Consider the following 17,699-nt stretch of genomic DNA (forward strand, 5'->3'; position numbering starts at 1 on the left):
TACATTTGTTTTTCATGCAGCTTGTCTGCAGACAAGCTTATTGACGAACAAAAGGGGTGGTTATTCCTACTGGCAAGACTAAATGTATGAACAAAGTATCCACAATATGTGCCTCTGTGATGGGAAAGTAGGAGCTGCCTTTGGTATAGTGATGTCAAAGTATACTATACCACTGTATGACAGTGGGTAACCCTGCCACTAAACTGCTATGTTACCCTTTGCTTTCTAAACTTGCCTCATATCAGGTAGACTCCAAGAACTTGATCTTTGAAATGGGTTTGGGGATTTTCCCCCTTAGTAGGATGCTTCCTTCATTGGTAGGAAACTATGGTTCCTTGAGTAGGTGGGTGAACCTGGCTTACCTTACAACATTGGGTATAGTGTAACACTTAACTGGGTTTTGCACAATAGCTTAACAATTGTGTCCTATACGGTATGTTCTGTGAATCGAGTAACCCAGTCAGTACTGAAATGGGCAGTTTTAATCCCAAAACTACTAAATAAAAATTTTCTTCTACTGTAGTATGTATGTTGTGCAAAGTCAAAAATCCAGTTTTCCTGCTGGGTGGTGAGAAACTACTGAAGGCATGAAAATGCAGGGTCTTTTGGTCAAGGACACCCTTCCCAAACTACTGAGTGCAGCATTTAGTGGGAACAGGAATGACATAATGAAGCTGTCCCTGTGTTTAGTGCAGAGTTTATGGGCGAGACGGGGAGAAATGAGTGGGGACAATATTCCTTTTATCAAGCTGATGCAGTGTATTTAAATTAACCTTAATTGGGTTGGACACCCAAAACTGCTAAAGGGAAAGCATCTACTAGGAACTTTTGAGTGCAGGACTCGTAGTTGATGAGCTAAAATCTAACACAGTTGTGCCATAGATTTAACATAATGGCATTTCAGCTAAGTGCTTTGCATTCCTTTTCCTAGTAACATCCTGTGCTGAATTTCCTGCTGGCGTTGACCTCCAAGTAGTTGGTTAGGAACTGCCTGGCACAAAGTCTGTGTCAGCTCCCCCCTTTGTCACATTCTCCCAATTAGAATGCTAGTTGAGTAAGGCGGATGAGAAGTCCGAGATGGCTGCATTGCACCACATTAAAAAAAATAAAAAATACAAAAAGGCAGTTTGCTTCTTGCTCCGTGGGGGTTGGATGGTTGCCATTCAGCTTATCTTCATTATCACCTTCTCCAATACAAGACACCCATGCCAAGCAGTGCCACGCTCAGCACACCTACTGCTGCAGCCAGAGCTATTACTGCACGCCCTGCAAATAGAATATTGGATCAGGCATAAAACTTTCAATTAACTAGCTCCGTGCTAAGAGAGGAGGGGGAAGATGACCTCATTACCTGGACCACTCTGAGGGTTTTGGCATTCGGCATCCCAGTCCTCTGGGATAGCTGAACGGGTAAGATGAATGAACAGTGGCAATGGGCAAGGTGTGGGGCAGCCAGGCAGAGGTAGGATATGGGGCCTCTGGTCGCTCCTGTTGCGGTAGAACATGGCAACGCTGAAAGAACTGAAATATGAAAATTTAAAAGTTTTAACATCACTCTGGAACCTGCTTTACATCCTTAACGTATCTGCCAAAAGATATATTTGTTTGCTGCCGCTTTTCCCCTTGTACAATCCTTGAAAAGGTTCAGGTTCTGCCACCTCAGCCTCTCTGTCGTGATGCTACACTCTGACTAATGCGTCAGCAACTAAATTTGCTGACGGGTTGTTTGAAGGCAGCCAGCTCTGCTGCAAGGAAACGGTTTTGAAAGTGATGGAAAGTCTGGCTCGGAAGGGATATTGTAAGAAAGGAAGAGCAAAATGAAATGACAAAATGGAAATGAGCTTTGTCTAGAATCTAGTACCTTCTCAAGTTCAGGGTGTGCAAAAATTTTCGTTTTAATATACTTCAGTGAACTACATAATAATTACGGGAAGGCAAAAGTTAAATCATCTTTTTTTGTCTGTAGGATACTGCCCAAATAAGCTCCTTTAAATGCCGTTTGGAGAGCTTTGCAAGCTGAAGATGCTTCTGGTTTGTCAAATTAACACCAGGTGATCTGCCCAATCTTAGATCCTATGGTTCAATATTCATAAGACTTTGTATGTGTTCAGCCTTTTAAGCTTCTAACAGGATCCCAAGAATTGTCCTGAATGTGGTGGAAAACAATGCACCATGGCTGCATCTTGGTGCTTGCAAGAGACCTGCCCCCCCCTTCTTTTATTAAACTTACTTGTTGCTTTCTTGGTAGAATTCAAATCCATGGCAAGCTGCATAGGGTGGTGGATGGCCATTGTAAATCCCGAGAGCTGCCTGCAGAGCAATCAAGGTGCTGTCATGCTAAAGAAAACAAGAAGAAATAATTATGCTATTTACATATTAGAACAGACCAGAATATTCCTTCTTCCCACACTTCTCATGTCCATGATTGCCTTCCTATCCTTATCTTTATTCTTGAATAAAATTTGGCATATCAAATTGTACTCTCTATACCATCAGGGCAGGATTTTGTAGCAAGAGTGCCAGAGCCCTATGAAAGGAAGAGTGTTTTTAAAGTGAAGAAAAGTATTTAAGTCCGGAGAAAGTAAAAAAAAAAAAAAAGTAACTAGTCTGCTTATTATGTTCAGTTTTGTCTCTTTCATTGGCAATTATAGCTACTTTCCTTTTTTTATTGTTTATGTTATCTGCCCAAAATCACCATGGTGAGGTGGGTAGCCATATAGATTTGAAATAAACCAGTGGTGAAATCCAATTTTTTTTACTACCGGTTCTGTGGGCATGGTGTGGCTTGGTGGGCATGGCAGGGGAAGGATATTGCAAAATCTCCATTCCCACCCCACTCAAGGGGAAGGATATTGCAAAATCTCCATTCCCATCCCATTCTGGGGCCAGCCAGAGGTGGTATTTGCCAGTTCTTCGAACTGCTCAAAATTTCTGCTATCGGTTCTCCAGAACTTGTCAGAACCTGCTGGATTTCACCCCTGAAATAAACCAAGGATTGGGTAAATATTCAAGCACCAATATCAGGAAGCATGACTAGATTTGATCCATCCTTGTTTGAATTCCTTTGCTTATTTTGAAATAAGATGTTCATTCAGCTGGGGCAAGCAGGAGGAAGGGAGGCAAGGCTCCATTTTTTTCTGGTAAGCCCTGAAATTTTGCCATAACAGCACCCCTACAAGGCAGCAGCTAGAATTCTCAAGATCATAGAAAAATGATCGAATTCTGCCCAAAGCCAATTCTGTGCTGCAGATAATGAAATCCTGCAGAGAGGAGAAGAAGATTGCTCTAAATTCTCTGGATTATCCCATTTTCCAAAGTGGATCTTTGCAATTGTAAGGAATGGGAGAACTTACAGCAGAATACATTATCATCTTAAGAGGCAGATCCTGGCACACCATTTTGGAAAAGTTGCTCAAAATAGCACCCAGCAGCAACCCTGCAGAGAGGAAAATATGCTGATAGATAATATACCGAAATGTATCTGACATTCAGAAAAGCACAAGGCTGAAAAATACAGAGAAGAGAGGAGCTGCTCAGTGTTGTATCAGAAAATATACTACAGCTTGGAAAGGAAGCTGAAGGGGTCCTGATCTCCCTCCAACACTGGGTTGTTGTTGTTTTTTGCCATGTTAAACAGCAATTTCTGCCACATGGTGGCAATATTGAGCTAACTTGGCTAGTTGCTGTACCCTGAAATGCAGAATTCCCAATGAGATTGAGGAGCGAAGGAATATTATGCTATTCCCTGCTAGTGAATAATACATTACTATGGCATCATTCAACCATGGATAGAAAACCTGTCCTCATTTGGCACAATTATGCTGGCATCATTCTACAGATTGGTAATGGGGAAATGGGGTAAGTTTACCTGGCTAAGAGTCACTTTATAGGGGAGAAGGATGGTATAGAAATTTAAATACAGAAAAGGAAGGAAGGAAAGAAGGGAGAGAGAGAGAGAGAGAGAGAAAGAGAAAGAAAAAAGGAAAGAAAAAAAGAAAAGAAAGAGAGAGAGAGATAGAAAGAAAGAAAATGAAAGAAAGACTTTCAAGCTGCTATATATTTTGTACTTTCAGTCATTTTCTGTCAAACTGTCCTGTGTTTACTTTTTAACTTAATAATACACAATTTACCGTACAGGTAGTTCTTCAACGTACGACCACAATTGAGCCGAAGATTTATGTTGTTGAGTCAGACATTTGTTGTGAGTTTTGCCCCATTTTATGACCTTTCTTGCCACAGTTATTAAGTGAATAATTGCAACTGTTACAATAGTAACACAGTTGTTAAATGAATCTGGTTAACCCATTGACTTTGCTTGTCAGAAGATCACAAAAGATGATCACATGATCCCAGGACACTGCAACTATCATAAATATGAATCAGTTGCCAAGCGTCTGAATTTTGATCACTTGACCATGAGGATGCTGCAACAGTTGTAACTGTGAAAAATAGTCATAAGTCACTTTTTTCAGTGATGTAACTGAACGGTCACTAAATGAACTGTATTAAGTTAAGGACTACTGAATATGTCTGTGGAGATTCTCAGTCATACAGGTCATAGTCGTCTCAAAGGTGGACAACTGGCCTGGGTTTTTTCCCCTTGAGGAAGAAGAAGAAAATGTTTTGCCTCTCATCCAAGAAGCTTCGTCAGTTCTTCCATCTCCCTGCCATCAGAACTGATGAAGCTTCTTGGATGAGAAGCAAAACATTTTCTTCTTCTTCCTCAAGGAAAAAAAGCCCAGCCCAGTTGCCTTTTGAAGAAAAAAGAGCACATTTGAGACATTTACCATGTACTTCTTGGTCTTGATTCCAAACAGAGCAAATAATTCAAATTTAATTGTACCTCCAATGAATCGAGCTTTCTCTTGGGCAGCGTGCATTCCCACATGCGCTTCAATATTAAACACTTCTATCTCTGAGAGAGTTGCCAGAACCTGTGGTGTAGCCCAGCTAGGCAAAGTCATGTTATGGGTTTTCTGTGTGGAAAATGAAAAATAAAATAAAATAAAAGAGAAGTTTTCTAATGAAATGGTGATCTTGCTATAATATACAGGTAATTCTCAATTTACGATCACAATTGGGACCAAAATTTTTAAGCATGGGCCTCCAAACTTGGCAACTTTAAGAGTTGCAGACTTCAGCTTCCAGAATTCCTCAGGCAACCATGCTATGTGAAATACTCAGCTATGTTGGCTGAGGAATTCTGGGAGTTGAAGCCCACACAAGTCTTAAAACTGCCAAATTTGGAGAGCCCTATTCTAAGGGACTGACTCAGTGAGTTGCTCCCAATTATAGAGCCTTTTTGCCATTTTGTTAAGTGAATCACGCAGCTGTTAAGCAAATCTGGCTGCCTCCATTGACTTTGCTCATTGTAAGCCTTTTGGGAAGGTTGCAAATGGTGATCACATGACCCTAGAGCATTGCAAACTTTGTAAGTATATGTCAATTGTCAAGCACCCAAATTTTGATCATGTGACCATGGGGATGGTACAATGGTTGTAAGCGTAAAGAACGGTTGTAATTTTTTCAGTTCTAACTTTGGTTGCTAAACAAATGGTTTTAAGTTGAGGACTATCTGTAATATAATATCTTACCTGGCAGAAGAGTGTGTCATGCACCTTCCAAAGGCCTCTCAGGCTCAGCTGCTCAGATTTAAGCCCTGTATAATTAGCCATCTTTTCCATAAAGCCCTGTAAGAGAGGAAAACAGAAATAGTTGGCTAAAATACTCAAGGTTCATTGTGCTCAATTATTTCCATCTCAACTAACCCTGCAGTCTTATTTTCATTCATTTCAGATCTTCGGGCTGAACCTAAGCAGACACAAACTATTTAGGTCCAAGAAATTTAGGAGAAGTTATGATTGTTTTCCCAAACTTAGATTTGCCTAACAGAGGTTCTTCTCATTGTGGCAGTAACAGAGGTTAATTTCAGAAATCAGACATGATTTACTATCATGTCTGGGTCCTGGGATTGAGTCAGTTGATGGTTTTGTAGAGTTTCATACAGCCTAAACCAAGTATACACTGTTATCCTTATTTGGGACATTACAATTGTGCTATAAAGCACTTGAAATCTGAAAATGTTTTATCAACAAGAAAACTTTATATTGAGCCATTTCTCACTGAAGTAATCCTACTCAAGCCCTGCCTGTATCCCGTCTGGAATAAGCCATGTGTAAATTAGTACTGATTATTTCTGAGGCAGTGATGGCTCAAAAGAAACTTTTCTCCCTTTAAAAAGCTTAACATTAGATTGTCTCCTTTTACTGCAAACTAGATATCTTCCTTTGCAAATCAATCATTTATCTCTCTTCTAGGATGACATTGGCAACTATTTCAAATAAAGCGAGACCTAAATATACTGAAAGAGTTGAGGAAGATGTATTTTTTTATTCCTAAATGCCTGTTAAATAATACACTATATCAGTCTGTATTATAACATGACTATGCAAATGATGCAAATTAGCATGTGTGCTTTTTATGATAATTGCTTTTTCTAGATTTTTATTATTTCTATTTCATGCAGTTTTGTTGTTAGGTACCCAGAGATTCATTTACAAATAACTAACTCCATTTGTATTAATAGGTGTTAAAATTAATGGAAATAACATCTGCATAAAAATGTTGTTATAGGACAGTGATGGTGAACTTTTTCTGTACTGACTGCCCAAACCGGAACACGAGCATGTGCAGGCGAGTGAGCCAGAGTGCCAGAAACCCAAACATCAGGTGGCCGGCGCACATATGTGCATCCCGGAAACCAAAAGAGATGCTGGCGATGGCACGTGTGGCCACAGAGAGGGCTCTGGGTGTCACCTCTCGCACGCATGCCATAGGTTCACCATCACGGTTATAGGATGATGTAAAATGGATCAGTTCATTTCAAAATTGATGAATGATATAATTTTTGTCATTCAAGGTCAAATGAACCAAATAATTGCAAATGGCATACAATTAATGTACAGTTATATTTATATTTAAATACTCGTATCTGGAGTATTTCAGATGCCCCAGACTTGTCTATTATTTTCTTTGGTCTATTATATAGGAGTCCATAAAATGAAGTTTCACTGTATTGCTTTAGTTTTATATTTTGCCCACTGTTAATAAGTTTTGTATTTGTTTTGTTATTAAAAATGCTTTGCATTTTTATTTGTTCTTATTTTGCAGGCCACTATGAAACCATCCAGATAAAAGGTGAAATAAAAGCATTTTAATCAGTATTAAAGGGTTCTTCACATACTACTGAACTACAAGTCCCAGGATTCCTTACTGTTTCCAGGCTATTAAATATTGTAGTTCAGCAATATCTTGTCTTTTTCAAAAATCAAGTACCTAAAAGCATAGTTCATATAACATGCAAAATTACGGTAGGCTAAAATGAACTTGGATAATTTGTTTCCCAATTTGTTTAGGGAATCCAAATATTATCCTAGCATATTGTAGGAAACATATATTACATTAAGCATAATATAGTTTGTTTGGACATAACATGTTAAGTGAAATATTAATTATATTTTGTTAATTTATGCTTAATGGGTTGCAAGATTTCAACTAGACAGAAGACAACCTATTTGCTTTGTCTACCATGATTTTAAAAAAGCCTAATTACAAAGTGTCTAGACTTAATATTGAAGTGGATGGCTGGGAGAATCTGTTTTGGCTGGTGGAGACTTGAAGCATATTGTACATACAGTAATTTATTTAGACCATGTTTAGACAGGAAAATGGTTGATTAATTGATTGATTGACTGACTGACTGACTGACTGACTAATTGAGATTTTGTAAATGTATTCTGAAGATCTCTTCCAGACTTTGATTTTTAGCACTTGTTCATAAAATAGCACACTGACTTGATATTCAGACTCTCAAGGAAATTCAGAGACTACATCTGTGATGGTAATCAAGGAAAATAATCATAATAATTTTAATGATTCCTTGGGAAAAAGCTGGGACAATTAAAATTGTATGAAAACATTATCACTATCCATGAGGAAAAAATGTGATAGAATGGATATTCTACAAATTTATGTATCCTACAACTGGTAGAAGATTAAATTGGCTTTATCATTTAGCAACTTCTTTTTCAATTTTGGATTGTGGGGAGTCTTACTTTTAGAATTTGGATTTAAATTATTTTCCTTTTCTTAGTCCTATTCCACCATACCTTCCATTCTCTCAATTTAGCTTGATAGCTTGGCAAATTAATAGTCTCTTCCATCAATTGTTGATATCGTTGGCAGGTTCTGGTTGGTGGTTTTAAAAGCTGGGAACAGAAGTAGGGAATATAGAGAATTAGATAATTTGTCCCAGGCTGAAACTATTGGGTTGTTCTTCACTGTTAAAGAAATCAGATGCTTTGACTAAATACAGGTAATCCTCGACTACGACCATAATTGAGGCCCAATTTTGTATTGTTAAATGAGACATTTGTTAAGTGAGTTTTACCCCTTTTTATGACCTTTCTTGCCACGGTTGTTGAGTGAATCATTACAGTCATTAAGTTAGTAAGCTGGTTGTTAAGTGAATCTGGCTTCCCCATTGACTTTGGCTGTCAGAAAGTCACAAAAGGTGATCACATGATCTTGGGACATAGAAACAGTCATAAGTATAAACTAGTTGCTAAGCATCTAAATTTTGATCACATGATCATGGGGATGATGCAAACGTAATAACTGAAAAAGGGTCATAAATCACTTTTTTCAGTGCCGTTGTAAATTTGAAAGGTCACTAAACAAACTGTTATAAATTGAGGACTTACCTGTATTACTAAATCTTTCACAGATTTGTTAGTCCAGTTCATATTTTATTTCCAATACAAAAATTTGAATGACAGATTTGCAATTTCCAAAATCAAATACTTGCTTTATGCCAGTTTTAAAACCTTATTAGGGTTTTACTGTTGTAGTAATTTTGTGCTGGCATTTGATTCAATAGCTATTAAAAAAACCCACGGAGAACTGAAGATAAATTAAGTAGACTTAAGAGACAAGGTGAGTCTTCCCAAGATCTGTGGAGCAAAATAAATACCTAGCAAAGAGACTGGAATCATACAAAAATGCGCTTATAGTAGGATACGTAGTAAAACGTAATAAAAAAAAACGTAGTAAAATAGCAAAAGGAGAAGTAAGGATGAGATCACCTAAAACATTGTTAAAGATGGATTTAGAGATGCAATTTCTCCTAGTTTTCCACTACAAAAAAATACTTTCAAGAAATACCTAAATGAAAACTTTGCTCCCATACATTTATAATTTACCTTCATAATCTGCAAGACTTCCAGGGAAACATATACAATAAAAAAAACAAAATTATAATATTAAAGCTAGATTACTATATTTAAGCATTCTAAAAGAGAAAATACATCTCTGAAGAATTTCTTTTTCATGTGATGCAAACTGCATATATTTATTTATTTGTTCTTATTATTGTTAGTCCTCTATTTAGTGGGCATTCTGTTTCTTCAAACCCTAAAGTGAACACATCATTAGTAACTGGGTCTAAAATTATTGTTTAGCCAGCAAGCACTGGCTAGCAAAGTCAAAAATGTGAAATATCATATGTGCAAATAATAAATGAAAGCTAACTAGTGCAAAATATGGTCTTATTTTATTTTTCATTCTTTTACACCTGAGCAATACATGCAGAGGAACTGGTGTGTATATGTATGAATCAAGATGTTACACAACCAGGCAATCAAAACCCCACATCTTTTTATGTATGATATGCAGGAGCTTGATGACAATTGTCAACTTGGCTTTTTTGATTCTCTGCAGATATTCCTGAATTCAAGTAATGAGAAAGCTAACAGGTTGTGCCTCTATTGAAGCAGGTTTTTCCTAAATTCTAATTAAAATATACGTTGGAATAATGGCTGAAAGTTGACTGCCACAGAAGCAGTGTATGAGAATCAAATCTCTCTGTGATAAGCATTTCTTTCATTATTATTTTTTAAAAAAACTATTGTAGTTTTATGATAAGCCAGTGTTTGCTTCCAGGTAGAACTAAATTTCTACATAACCCTGTTTTTGACTCTTGTGGAAAAATAATGACCCCTGGATACTTTAGGGCCAAGAAAAAAAGAATGCATATAATGCACAGTTTATCCTTATCCAGTTCATTTATTTATTGTTAGATTTATTTTCCGTCATTTATATAGGACAAGCTGGCTGGGGAATTCTGGGAGTTGAAGTCCTCCAGGCTTAAAGTTGCCAAAGTTGGAGACTCCTGATATAGGAGACACAAGCAGCATATAAAACATAAAAACATAAAAGGCTTGAAATCCGGGGATTAGAAAACTTACAACTCCATCGACTTCGACATGACCTGTGTTTAACACACAAAATCATCTATTGCAATATCCTTCCTGTAAATGACTACTTCAGCTTCAATCGCAATATTACAAGAGCAAAAAATAGATTCAAGCTTAATGTCAACCACTTCAAACTTGATTGCAGAAAATATAACTTCTGCAACAGAGTTGTTAATGCTTGGAACTCGTTACCTGACTCCATAGTCTCTACTCAAAATCCCAAAATCTTTAACCAAAAACTGTCTACTATTGACCTCACCCCATTCCTAAGAGGACTATAAGGGGCGTGCATAAGAGCACAAAAGTGCCTACCATTCCTGTCCTATTGTTCCCTTTATTATATCAAATTAATATAGCTAAAGCAAATTCTTTACTTATATATATATATATATATATATATATATATATATATATATATATATATATATATATATATATATATATATATATATATATTCTTCATTATATGTTGTTTTACTTATGACAATGTTTATGTATACTGTTATGACAAAATTAAATTAAATAATGTTTTATCCTCATCCTCCTGTCTTTCTCCAAAAGAAAATTCTTATGAAGAAGGTCAGGGTAAGAGAGATTGACTGTCCCAAAGTCATTAGCAGGGCATATTCTAAAATAATATATCCTTTCCATATGTGGCGCTGACCAGATTCGCCTCAACTGTCAAAAGTGTACTGAAAATGTTTGCAAGTAGTCCTCAACTTAAAACTATTTGTTTAATGGTCGTTCAAAATTACGACGACACTGAAAAAGTGACTTATGACCAGTTCTCACACTTATGACTGTTGCAGCATCCCCACACTCACATGATCAAACTTCTGGTGCTTGGCAACTGGCATATATTTACAGTGGTTGGAGGGTCCTGGGGTCCTTGGACTGTCGTTTGCAACCTTCCAAGGAAACTTTTGACAAGCAAGGTCAATGAGGGAAACCAGATTCCCTTAATGACTCCAAGATTCACTTAACAACTGCAGTGAACTGTTTAACAATCATGAAAAAAAAGGTCATAAAATGGGGCATGACTCCCTGCTTTGCTTAGTGGTGGAAATTTGGAGTTCAACTGTAGTCATAAGTTGAGTATTTTATTTCTAAGGAACCTTTCAGTTAGCAAATAGTACTCAAGGTTATGTTATGTTACCCATTCACCAAAGTTTTGGATATGTATCTTGTAATCCATATTATAATTATTTTTTAAGCAATCATACCACAAATTTATGAGTTACATATTTATATTTTTTGTTGTTGTAAATTTCTTTTCTACTGCCCCACATGTCATTTCACTGAACTGTTCTTTGCAATGTATCACAAGCAGCCATATAAACAAGGAGGAAAACATTTAATGGACCACATACGGGTTGTATTCACTTACTTTGTCATACTTAGTAGGCACAGTGTGGATGGGAACAGGTTTCCAAGGAATCTCTGGATGTGAATTTGGATAGAGTCCCATCAGGTTGGCTTGGGCACTCATGATGGTGCGGTCATAATCAGTGCTGCGGACATAGATCTGAAACAGCGGATAACCATGCAGTGAGTTATCTATATTAGCCACAAGATGTCCATAACATAACATGTAGGGGCCGTGGTAGCTCAGGCTGTAAGGAAGCCTGTTATTAGAACACAGCAGCCTGCAATTACTGCAGGTTCAAGCCCGGCCCAAGGTTGACTCAGCCTTCCATCCTTTATAAGGTAGGTAAAATGAGGACCCAGATTGTTGTGGGGGCAATAAGTTGACTTTGTAAAAAATATACAAATAGAATGAGACTATTGCCTTATACACTGTAAGCCGCCCTGAGTCTTCGGAGAAGGGCGGGATATAAATGTAAATAAAAAAAACCAAAAAAAACCATTGACATTCTACATGTTAGTGTAGCCTTTCTTGGGGAACATAGTTTCTTCTTCCACAGAACTAGTGGGATGGTAGGACCAAGCTTGCCTTCAATTTATAACCACAATTGAGACCGAAAATTTCATAGCTAGTGATGAAGTCATTAAGTAAGTTATGCCAGATTTTATGACCTTTTTTGCTGTGGTTAAGTGAATCACCACAGTTGTTAAGTAAATCACATGAATCTGGCTTTCCCCATTGATTTCATTTGCTGGAAGCCCCCTGGGAAGGTCACGATGGTGAATGCATGACCCTGGGATGCTGCAACTTTCATAAATATATACTGGGTGACAAGCACCCAAATTTTGATCAAGTAACCACAGGGACACAGGGACAATTGTAAATGCAGGAATTGGTCATAAGTCCATTTTTCCAGCCCGATTGTAACTTTGAATAGTTGTTAAATGAATGGTTGTAAGTCAAGTATTTGTTCCTTAATTGAAGAAATGACTATTGCTGGATAATGGCAGTCACTATAGGATATTAGCAGTATTCACATTTGTTATTAGTGAAATTCTTTGGTACAGAAGCTCAAGGCAGCGTACATCATTAGTGCTCCTTCCTATTTCTTCCTTCAATAACCCTGTGAAGACCGAGAATGCCTGGTCCCAAATCGCCCATTTATCTTCCACGTTTGAATGGAGTGAACTACAAACAGAATTTTCTGTTTGTAGTCTGTTATGTTAGTCTGCCTCCTTAACCACTGTAGGCAGTGCTTGACTTATCATCGGTCACTAAGAGACTATCCAAAGTTACAACAGACCCACCGAAATCTATTTACAACACTGTTCCAAAGTACGGATGGACAGTCCCGCCCCCTCCATAGTCATGTGATTGCATTTTGGGTGCTTGGCAACCAGCTGGCATTTATGCCAATTTGCAGTGTCCTGTGGTCATGTGACTGCCATTAATGGTGTTTTTGCTAGAAACCAGCATTTGCATCTGGTTTCCAGAAAAAAACAGCCCATAATGTTCACTTAACTACCACCACATTTAATGACCGCCATGTTCACTTAACAACTACTGCAAAAAAAGCTCACAAAATTGGCTTGGTTGTGTGATGACCTGCTTTACAACTGCCATGATTTATGACCGTAATTGCCAGGCTCAATTACAGCCGTAAGCGGAGGACTATCTGTACCCCACACTATGTGTACATTGCATGTATTTAAAAGTCCTCTTACTTTTATTACTTAATAGTACAGTATTTCTAAATACAAGCGAAGAACTATTAATAAGCCAATCTTCATTCTGCACTGATAAAGAGACTAATGCTGGCTACAGTATTTAGGTTTTATTTGAAAAGCAGAGGTAATGCAATCACTTATAACCCATATGTATGTACTCACCCTATATACTGCTTACTTTCTTCCATTAATTTGATCCTAATCTACATATTAATAGAGGATTTTCTGCAAATACCGTATTTGACATCCTGTGGCAACTTAATAGAGTAAGGGAGAAACAATTGGGAGGTTTCTTCACTATTTTTAGAATGACTTTTCGAGAAATGTAGGTCTTAGATTAAGATCTTTTGGTTTTCACAGATCTAGCCAAAGACACCCACCCACAAACTAAAAAGTCTGAGCAAGATTGTGGTTAGGGCTTGGATTCATTGGTTGCTGCTGTTTATTTTTAATTATTATTTTTCTTCCCCTGTTTATAGTTCCATTCAGTTTGTTTGCTGCCTTGGGAATTCAAAGGAGCTGAATTATGTTGACCAATGTATTATTAAAGAAAGATTACTTCTTGTGGTTTGTAGGAAGGGCTCAAAAATCCAGCGTATCTCTCCCGAAGGAATTTCCCCAGAGCCTTCTGTTGCAAAATGCCCACCTATACAGGGAAAAAGCAAATATTAAAATACTACCCTCTGAAATAGGCTTGCTTTGGGGCTGCAGAGTAAGATATAAACTGAATCACAGGCTGAATATGAGCAAACTTGATTTCTTGGCTGACTTCTGTCTGATACAAGATCTGACGCTACTCTGCTTCTTGGATTTGTCTGCAAGGAACTTAAACTTCTGACGCATTTGTTTTTTTATTCCTTAGCTTTTTCGTTCTTCCACTGTGGTAAGATTTATAGCTGCCTTCAAGAATTTTTATCTAGCTCCTGCACAGGCAACTGCTGGCAACAGGATACTTTATAAGCTTACTTCCAGGAAATTACGGTACTACTATTATTATTATGGTGGGTCAACAAGTTGCCAAACGTTTAGTCTGTATTTGGCATTTTTGTCCACTTATCAAGTCAAGGACCTGGGACAGGCAGATGTTATGTAGGACAGGCCTCAGCTGGCACCAAGCGACGATTGTCATTTCACCCCTCTTCTACATGCCGGCACAGGCTGCCATAACAGTAATTAAAATTCACCCCTGAATGTACCTCACTCAGCTGCTGGAAACCATGTGGCCAAGATGCTGCTTTGTGGGGATCTGTAGGGTAGGTGCTGAGGGGAGATCGGTCACCATGGCGATAAACCTGAGAAAGGGAGAGTTGCAAGATTGGCAATTATAGACAACCAAGTAATTTTTCTTTGACTCTTAAGGAGGGTCAAACTACATAACTACCTTAAACAAGGATCAGTAAAGCACCATTACTCTGTTCATCCAACATAGGATGCCCAAATCAGTAAACTAGGTTATAGTTTAGGATGAATGAGCTTGTTTACACAACTTGCCAAGGCTAAAATCCCATAATATGCTGAACCACAAGTTATCCAACTTTTTAGCGTAACAAAGCAACTTGTTCAAACCCAGATAAAGGAGAATATTAGTAGCTCAGGGTTGAAATGAAGGGTCCTTGGTACTCTCTGAGCTTGGTTCTTTTCTTACAGACATTTCATTACCCAGATTAGGTAACATCATCAGTGCTAATAGGGAGTGGGGTTTGCCCTCAATTGTAGTGAACTGCCCTGTCAATGTTGGTGAGAGTGGTCTTGGGGATTCTTTAGTTGGGCTGTTCACTGTTAGCTTGCTCAGTAATTCTTTGGTTGGGGTATTGTTTTCTTCTTGATTATTGGTCCGATGTTAATCTTGTGGTTAATCTATGCTCATCTGGGTGTTGATTGCTGCAGGGGAGGTGTTTTGGTCCTTTTGTCCTGTTTTTGGCTTGTTAATTGTCCCTTTTGCACAGTATGTAGATGTTTATGTCTGTCTCTCTGTAATAATCTGCAACTTCATCAAAATCGGTCTGACCACTCAACCCAGTATAGCAGAATCAACATAATTCATAAAAAGGATAACATTGCCATACATCAAAAACATCTCAGAAACCATTAACAAATTATTACAACCACATTGTATTGGTGTAGTACACAAACCAGCTAAAGCCGTCCAAAATATCCTAAGTAAACCAAAAGACCCAGCAGCCCAGAAGAAAAAAAACAGGAGTCATCTACAATATAACATGCAAGGACTGCAACAGCCACTATATAGGACAAACAGGCAGAAGACTAGCTGAGCAAATCCATGAACATCAGCTACCAGTCAGAAGACAAAATGAAAACTCTTTAGTTTCACAACACATAGAACAGGGCTGTCAAACTCATGGCCTGTGGGCTGGATGCGTCACGTGCTGGCCATGCTCACACCCGGTTTAGCGAAAGGGAAAAAAATCATGATACGTCATGTAACAACGCCATGACGATGCAAATTCAACATCCCAGATAGAGACAGATTTAGCCAGATAGAGACAGATTTAGCCACAGTTTCAACATGACCATCCTACACCAAACCAAGTCCAAAAATGCTAGAGAATTCCTGGAAACCTGGGCATTCTGACAAACCAGCAATCAACAGACACATAGACAGAAATAATATCTATATACTGTGCAAAAGGGACAATTAACAATCCAAAAAGGAAACAGAAAAAACCAAAACACTTCCCCAGCACCAGTCAACAGCCAGATGAGCATAAATTAGAAATGGAGGACTATGATATCTGGGCTCATCCATAATGTTCAGCAATAAGATAATAAAGTGCGTTGTGCCACAAGGCATGGACTTTAAAAAGAGGTAAGAACCCTCTTGACCCACAAATACAAAACAGTTCCTACTATAATTTATCTTTTTGTATTAAATCTATTTCTCTCTCTCATTTTCACAGACACACACAGATACATTCTCTCCCCCCCACACACCCTCGGGGCTTACTTTTCCGTATTTTCTTTTTTCTGAGGAAGATAGCTATAACACTGTTGATGAGTCAAGATATACCGTAATCCCAAACCAAGATTGCTTCTACCATATCCTAAACCGACATGGAAAGATAATAGTAGCGGACTCTTAAGAAGTAGGTTTTCTGCTAGCATTAGAAAATAATATATATATACAGAAACATTCTTCTAGACCTCATTATAAATCATGCACACGATAGCATATTAGAATTTTTGTTACTATAAAATCCATCCTTCTGAAGTATATTTCAGTTCTCTCTGTCACTTGCACAAGACTGATATTTTTGCTTTCCTTTTTTTCATGCAGCTAGTTAGGACTAGGTGGAGACATGACAAAGTAATCATATACAGCATTTTTGTTGAACTATTAATGCTGGACAGGCACTAACTAAACCCAATCAACACGATGCCCTTTTACCAGATCAAACTCTATATAGTCCACAACTTAGATCTCCATCTTTTTCACCTGAGATCCAATTAACCCATCCTAAGAACCAAACATAGAGTTATTTCCAATCCCTGACTACAGGCTGGGCTAAAGAGAACATAAAATATAGAATCATAGGGCTGAAAGGAACTTCATGGATCTTCTAATCTAACCTCCCTGCTCAAGGCAACAGCCTTATACCATCCCAGTCAAATGTTTGTCCAGTCTATTTTTGGGAAAAAAAAACCCATTGATTAGACCAGCCTTCTCTTCTAAGAAGATGGTCTCTATAGCTGCTGCATTCTCCTCTTCTGACTCCAGCCAGCTTTCTTTTTGGCTGTTCTGACTGCAAGACAATAGTGGGTTTGAGCACTTAATGGGAGAAGGCTGGTCGAAACCATCTTGTTAGGCCAGAGACCCTGGGATTCCTAGCTCTGCCATTGTCCCAGTCTGTGTACCAGTGTAATGAAGCGGAGTATTCTTCCTTGGGCAGCTGAGGAAAACAGCATCTCCAGGAGGAGGAGAATCCAAGCTGGGAACTTCATGGTCTTGAGCCCCTTGTAAAATACAGCAGAAGAGTGAGGGCTCCAATTATATAGCTCTAGCTTCAAGGAAACCATGTAATTATCTTGTTTTTCCTCCTTGCTGACAGATTTAACAGGTGCCCCACCACAAAGCATGTGGAGGTGAGGGGATTGTTCTATCTCAGTTATAGAGCTTTCCCCAACCATCTCACACTTGCTCATCATCTTTAACGTTATTTCTCTGTGGACAGGTGAGGCGGGGGGGGGAGGATTATTCTCCATGAATACAAATCTCAGCCAAGACATTACGTCTTGCGTGCTCAAACTGCAGATAAAGGTCAAGGCGTGTGGCAA

At 38.2% G+C, this 17,699-nt stretch overlaps 1 protein-coding gene across 1 annotated transcript; it reads right to left on the reverse strand.

Annotated features, from left to right (window-relative positions):
• Positions 1 to 1,180: 1,180 nt before the first annotated feature.
• On the reverse strand, positions 1,181 to 17,366 carry LOC131197617 (testicular acid phosphatase homolog). Its single transcript, XM_058181892.1, has 11 exons — positions 17,280 to 17,366; positions 14,603 to 14,698; positions 13,966 to 14,052; positions 11,701 to 11,838; positions 8,169 to 8,267; positions 5,595 to 5,690; positions 4,844 to 4,976; positions 3,354 to 3,436; positions 2,231 to 2,337; positions 1,352 to 1,521; positions 1,181 to 1,266 (listed from the first exon to the last, which is right to left on the reverse strand). Exons 1-11 carry the CDS (start codon positions 17,364 to 17,366, stop codon positions 1,181 to 1,183), a joined length of 1,182 nt encoding a protein of 393 aa, XP_058037875.1.
• Between the last annotated feature and the right edge of the window lie 333 nt (positions 17,367 to 17,699).

This window comes from Ahaetulla prasina, chromosome 4, assembly GCF_028640845.1.
Source record: "Ahaetulla prasina isolate Xishuangbanna chromosome 4, ASM2864084v1, whole genome shotgun sequence".
NCBI lineage: Eukaryota > Metazoa > Chordata > Lepidosauria > Squamata > Colubridae > Ahaetulla > Ahaetulla prasina.

Excerpts from the sequence above, each read along its gene's own strand:
- LOC131197617 (XM_058181892.1), bottom strand. The coding sequence starts at position 17,366 with ATGAAGTTCCCAGCTTGGATTCTCCTCCTCCTGGAGATGCTGTTTTCC. Across the intron at positions 4,977-5,594 it reads ATGACACACTCTTCTGCCAG|AAAACCCATAACATGACTTT; the intron begins GTAAGATATTAT and ends TTTTCCACACAG. Across the intron at positions 1,522-2,230 it reads TTCTACCAAGAAAGCAACAA|TTCTTTCAGCGTTGCCATGT; the intron begins GTAAGTTTAATA and ends TTCATATTTCAG.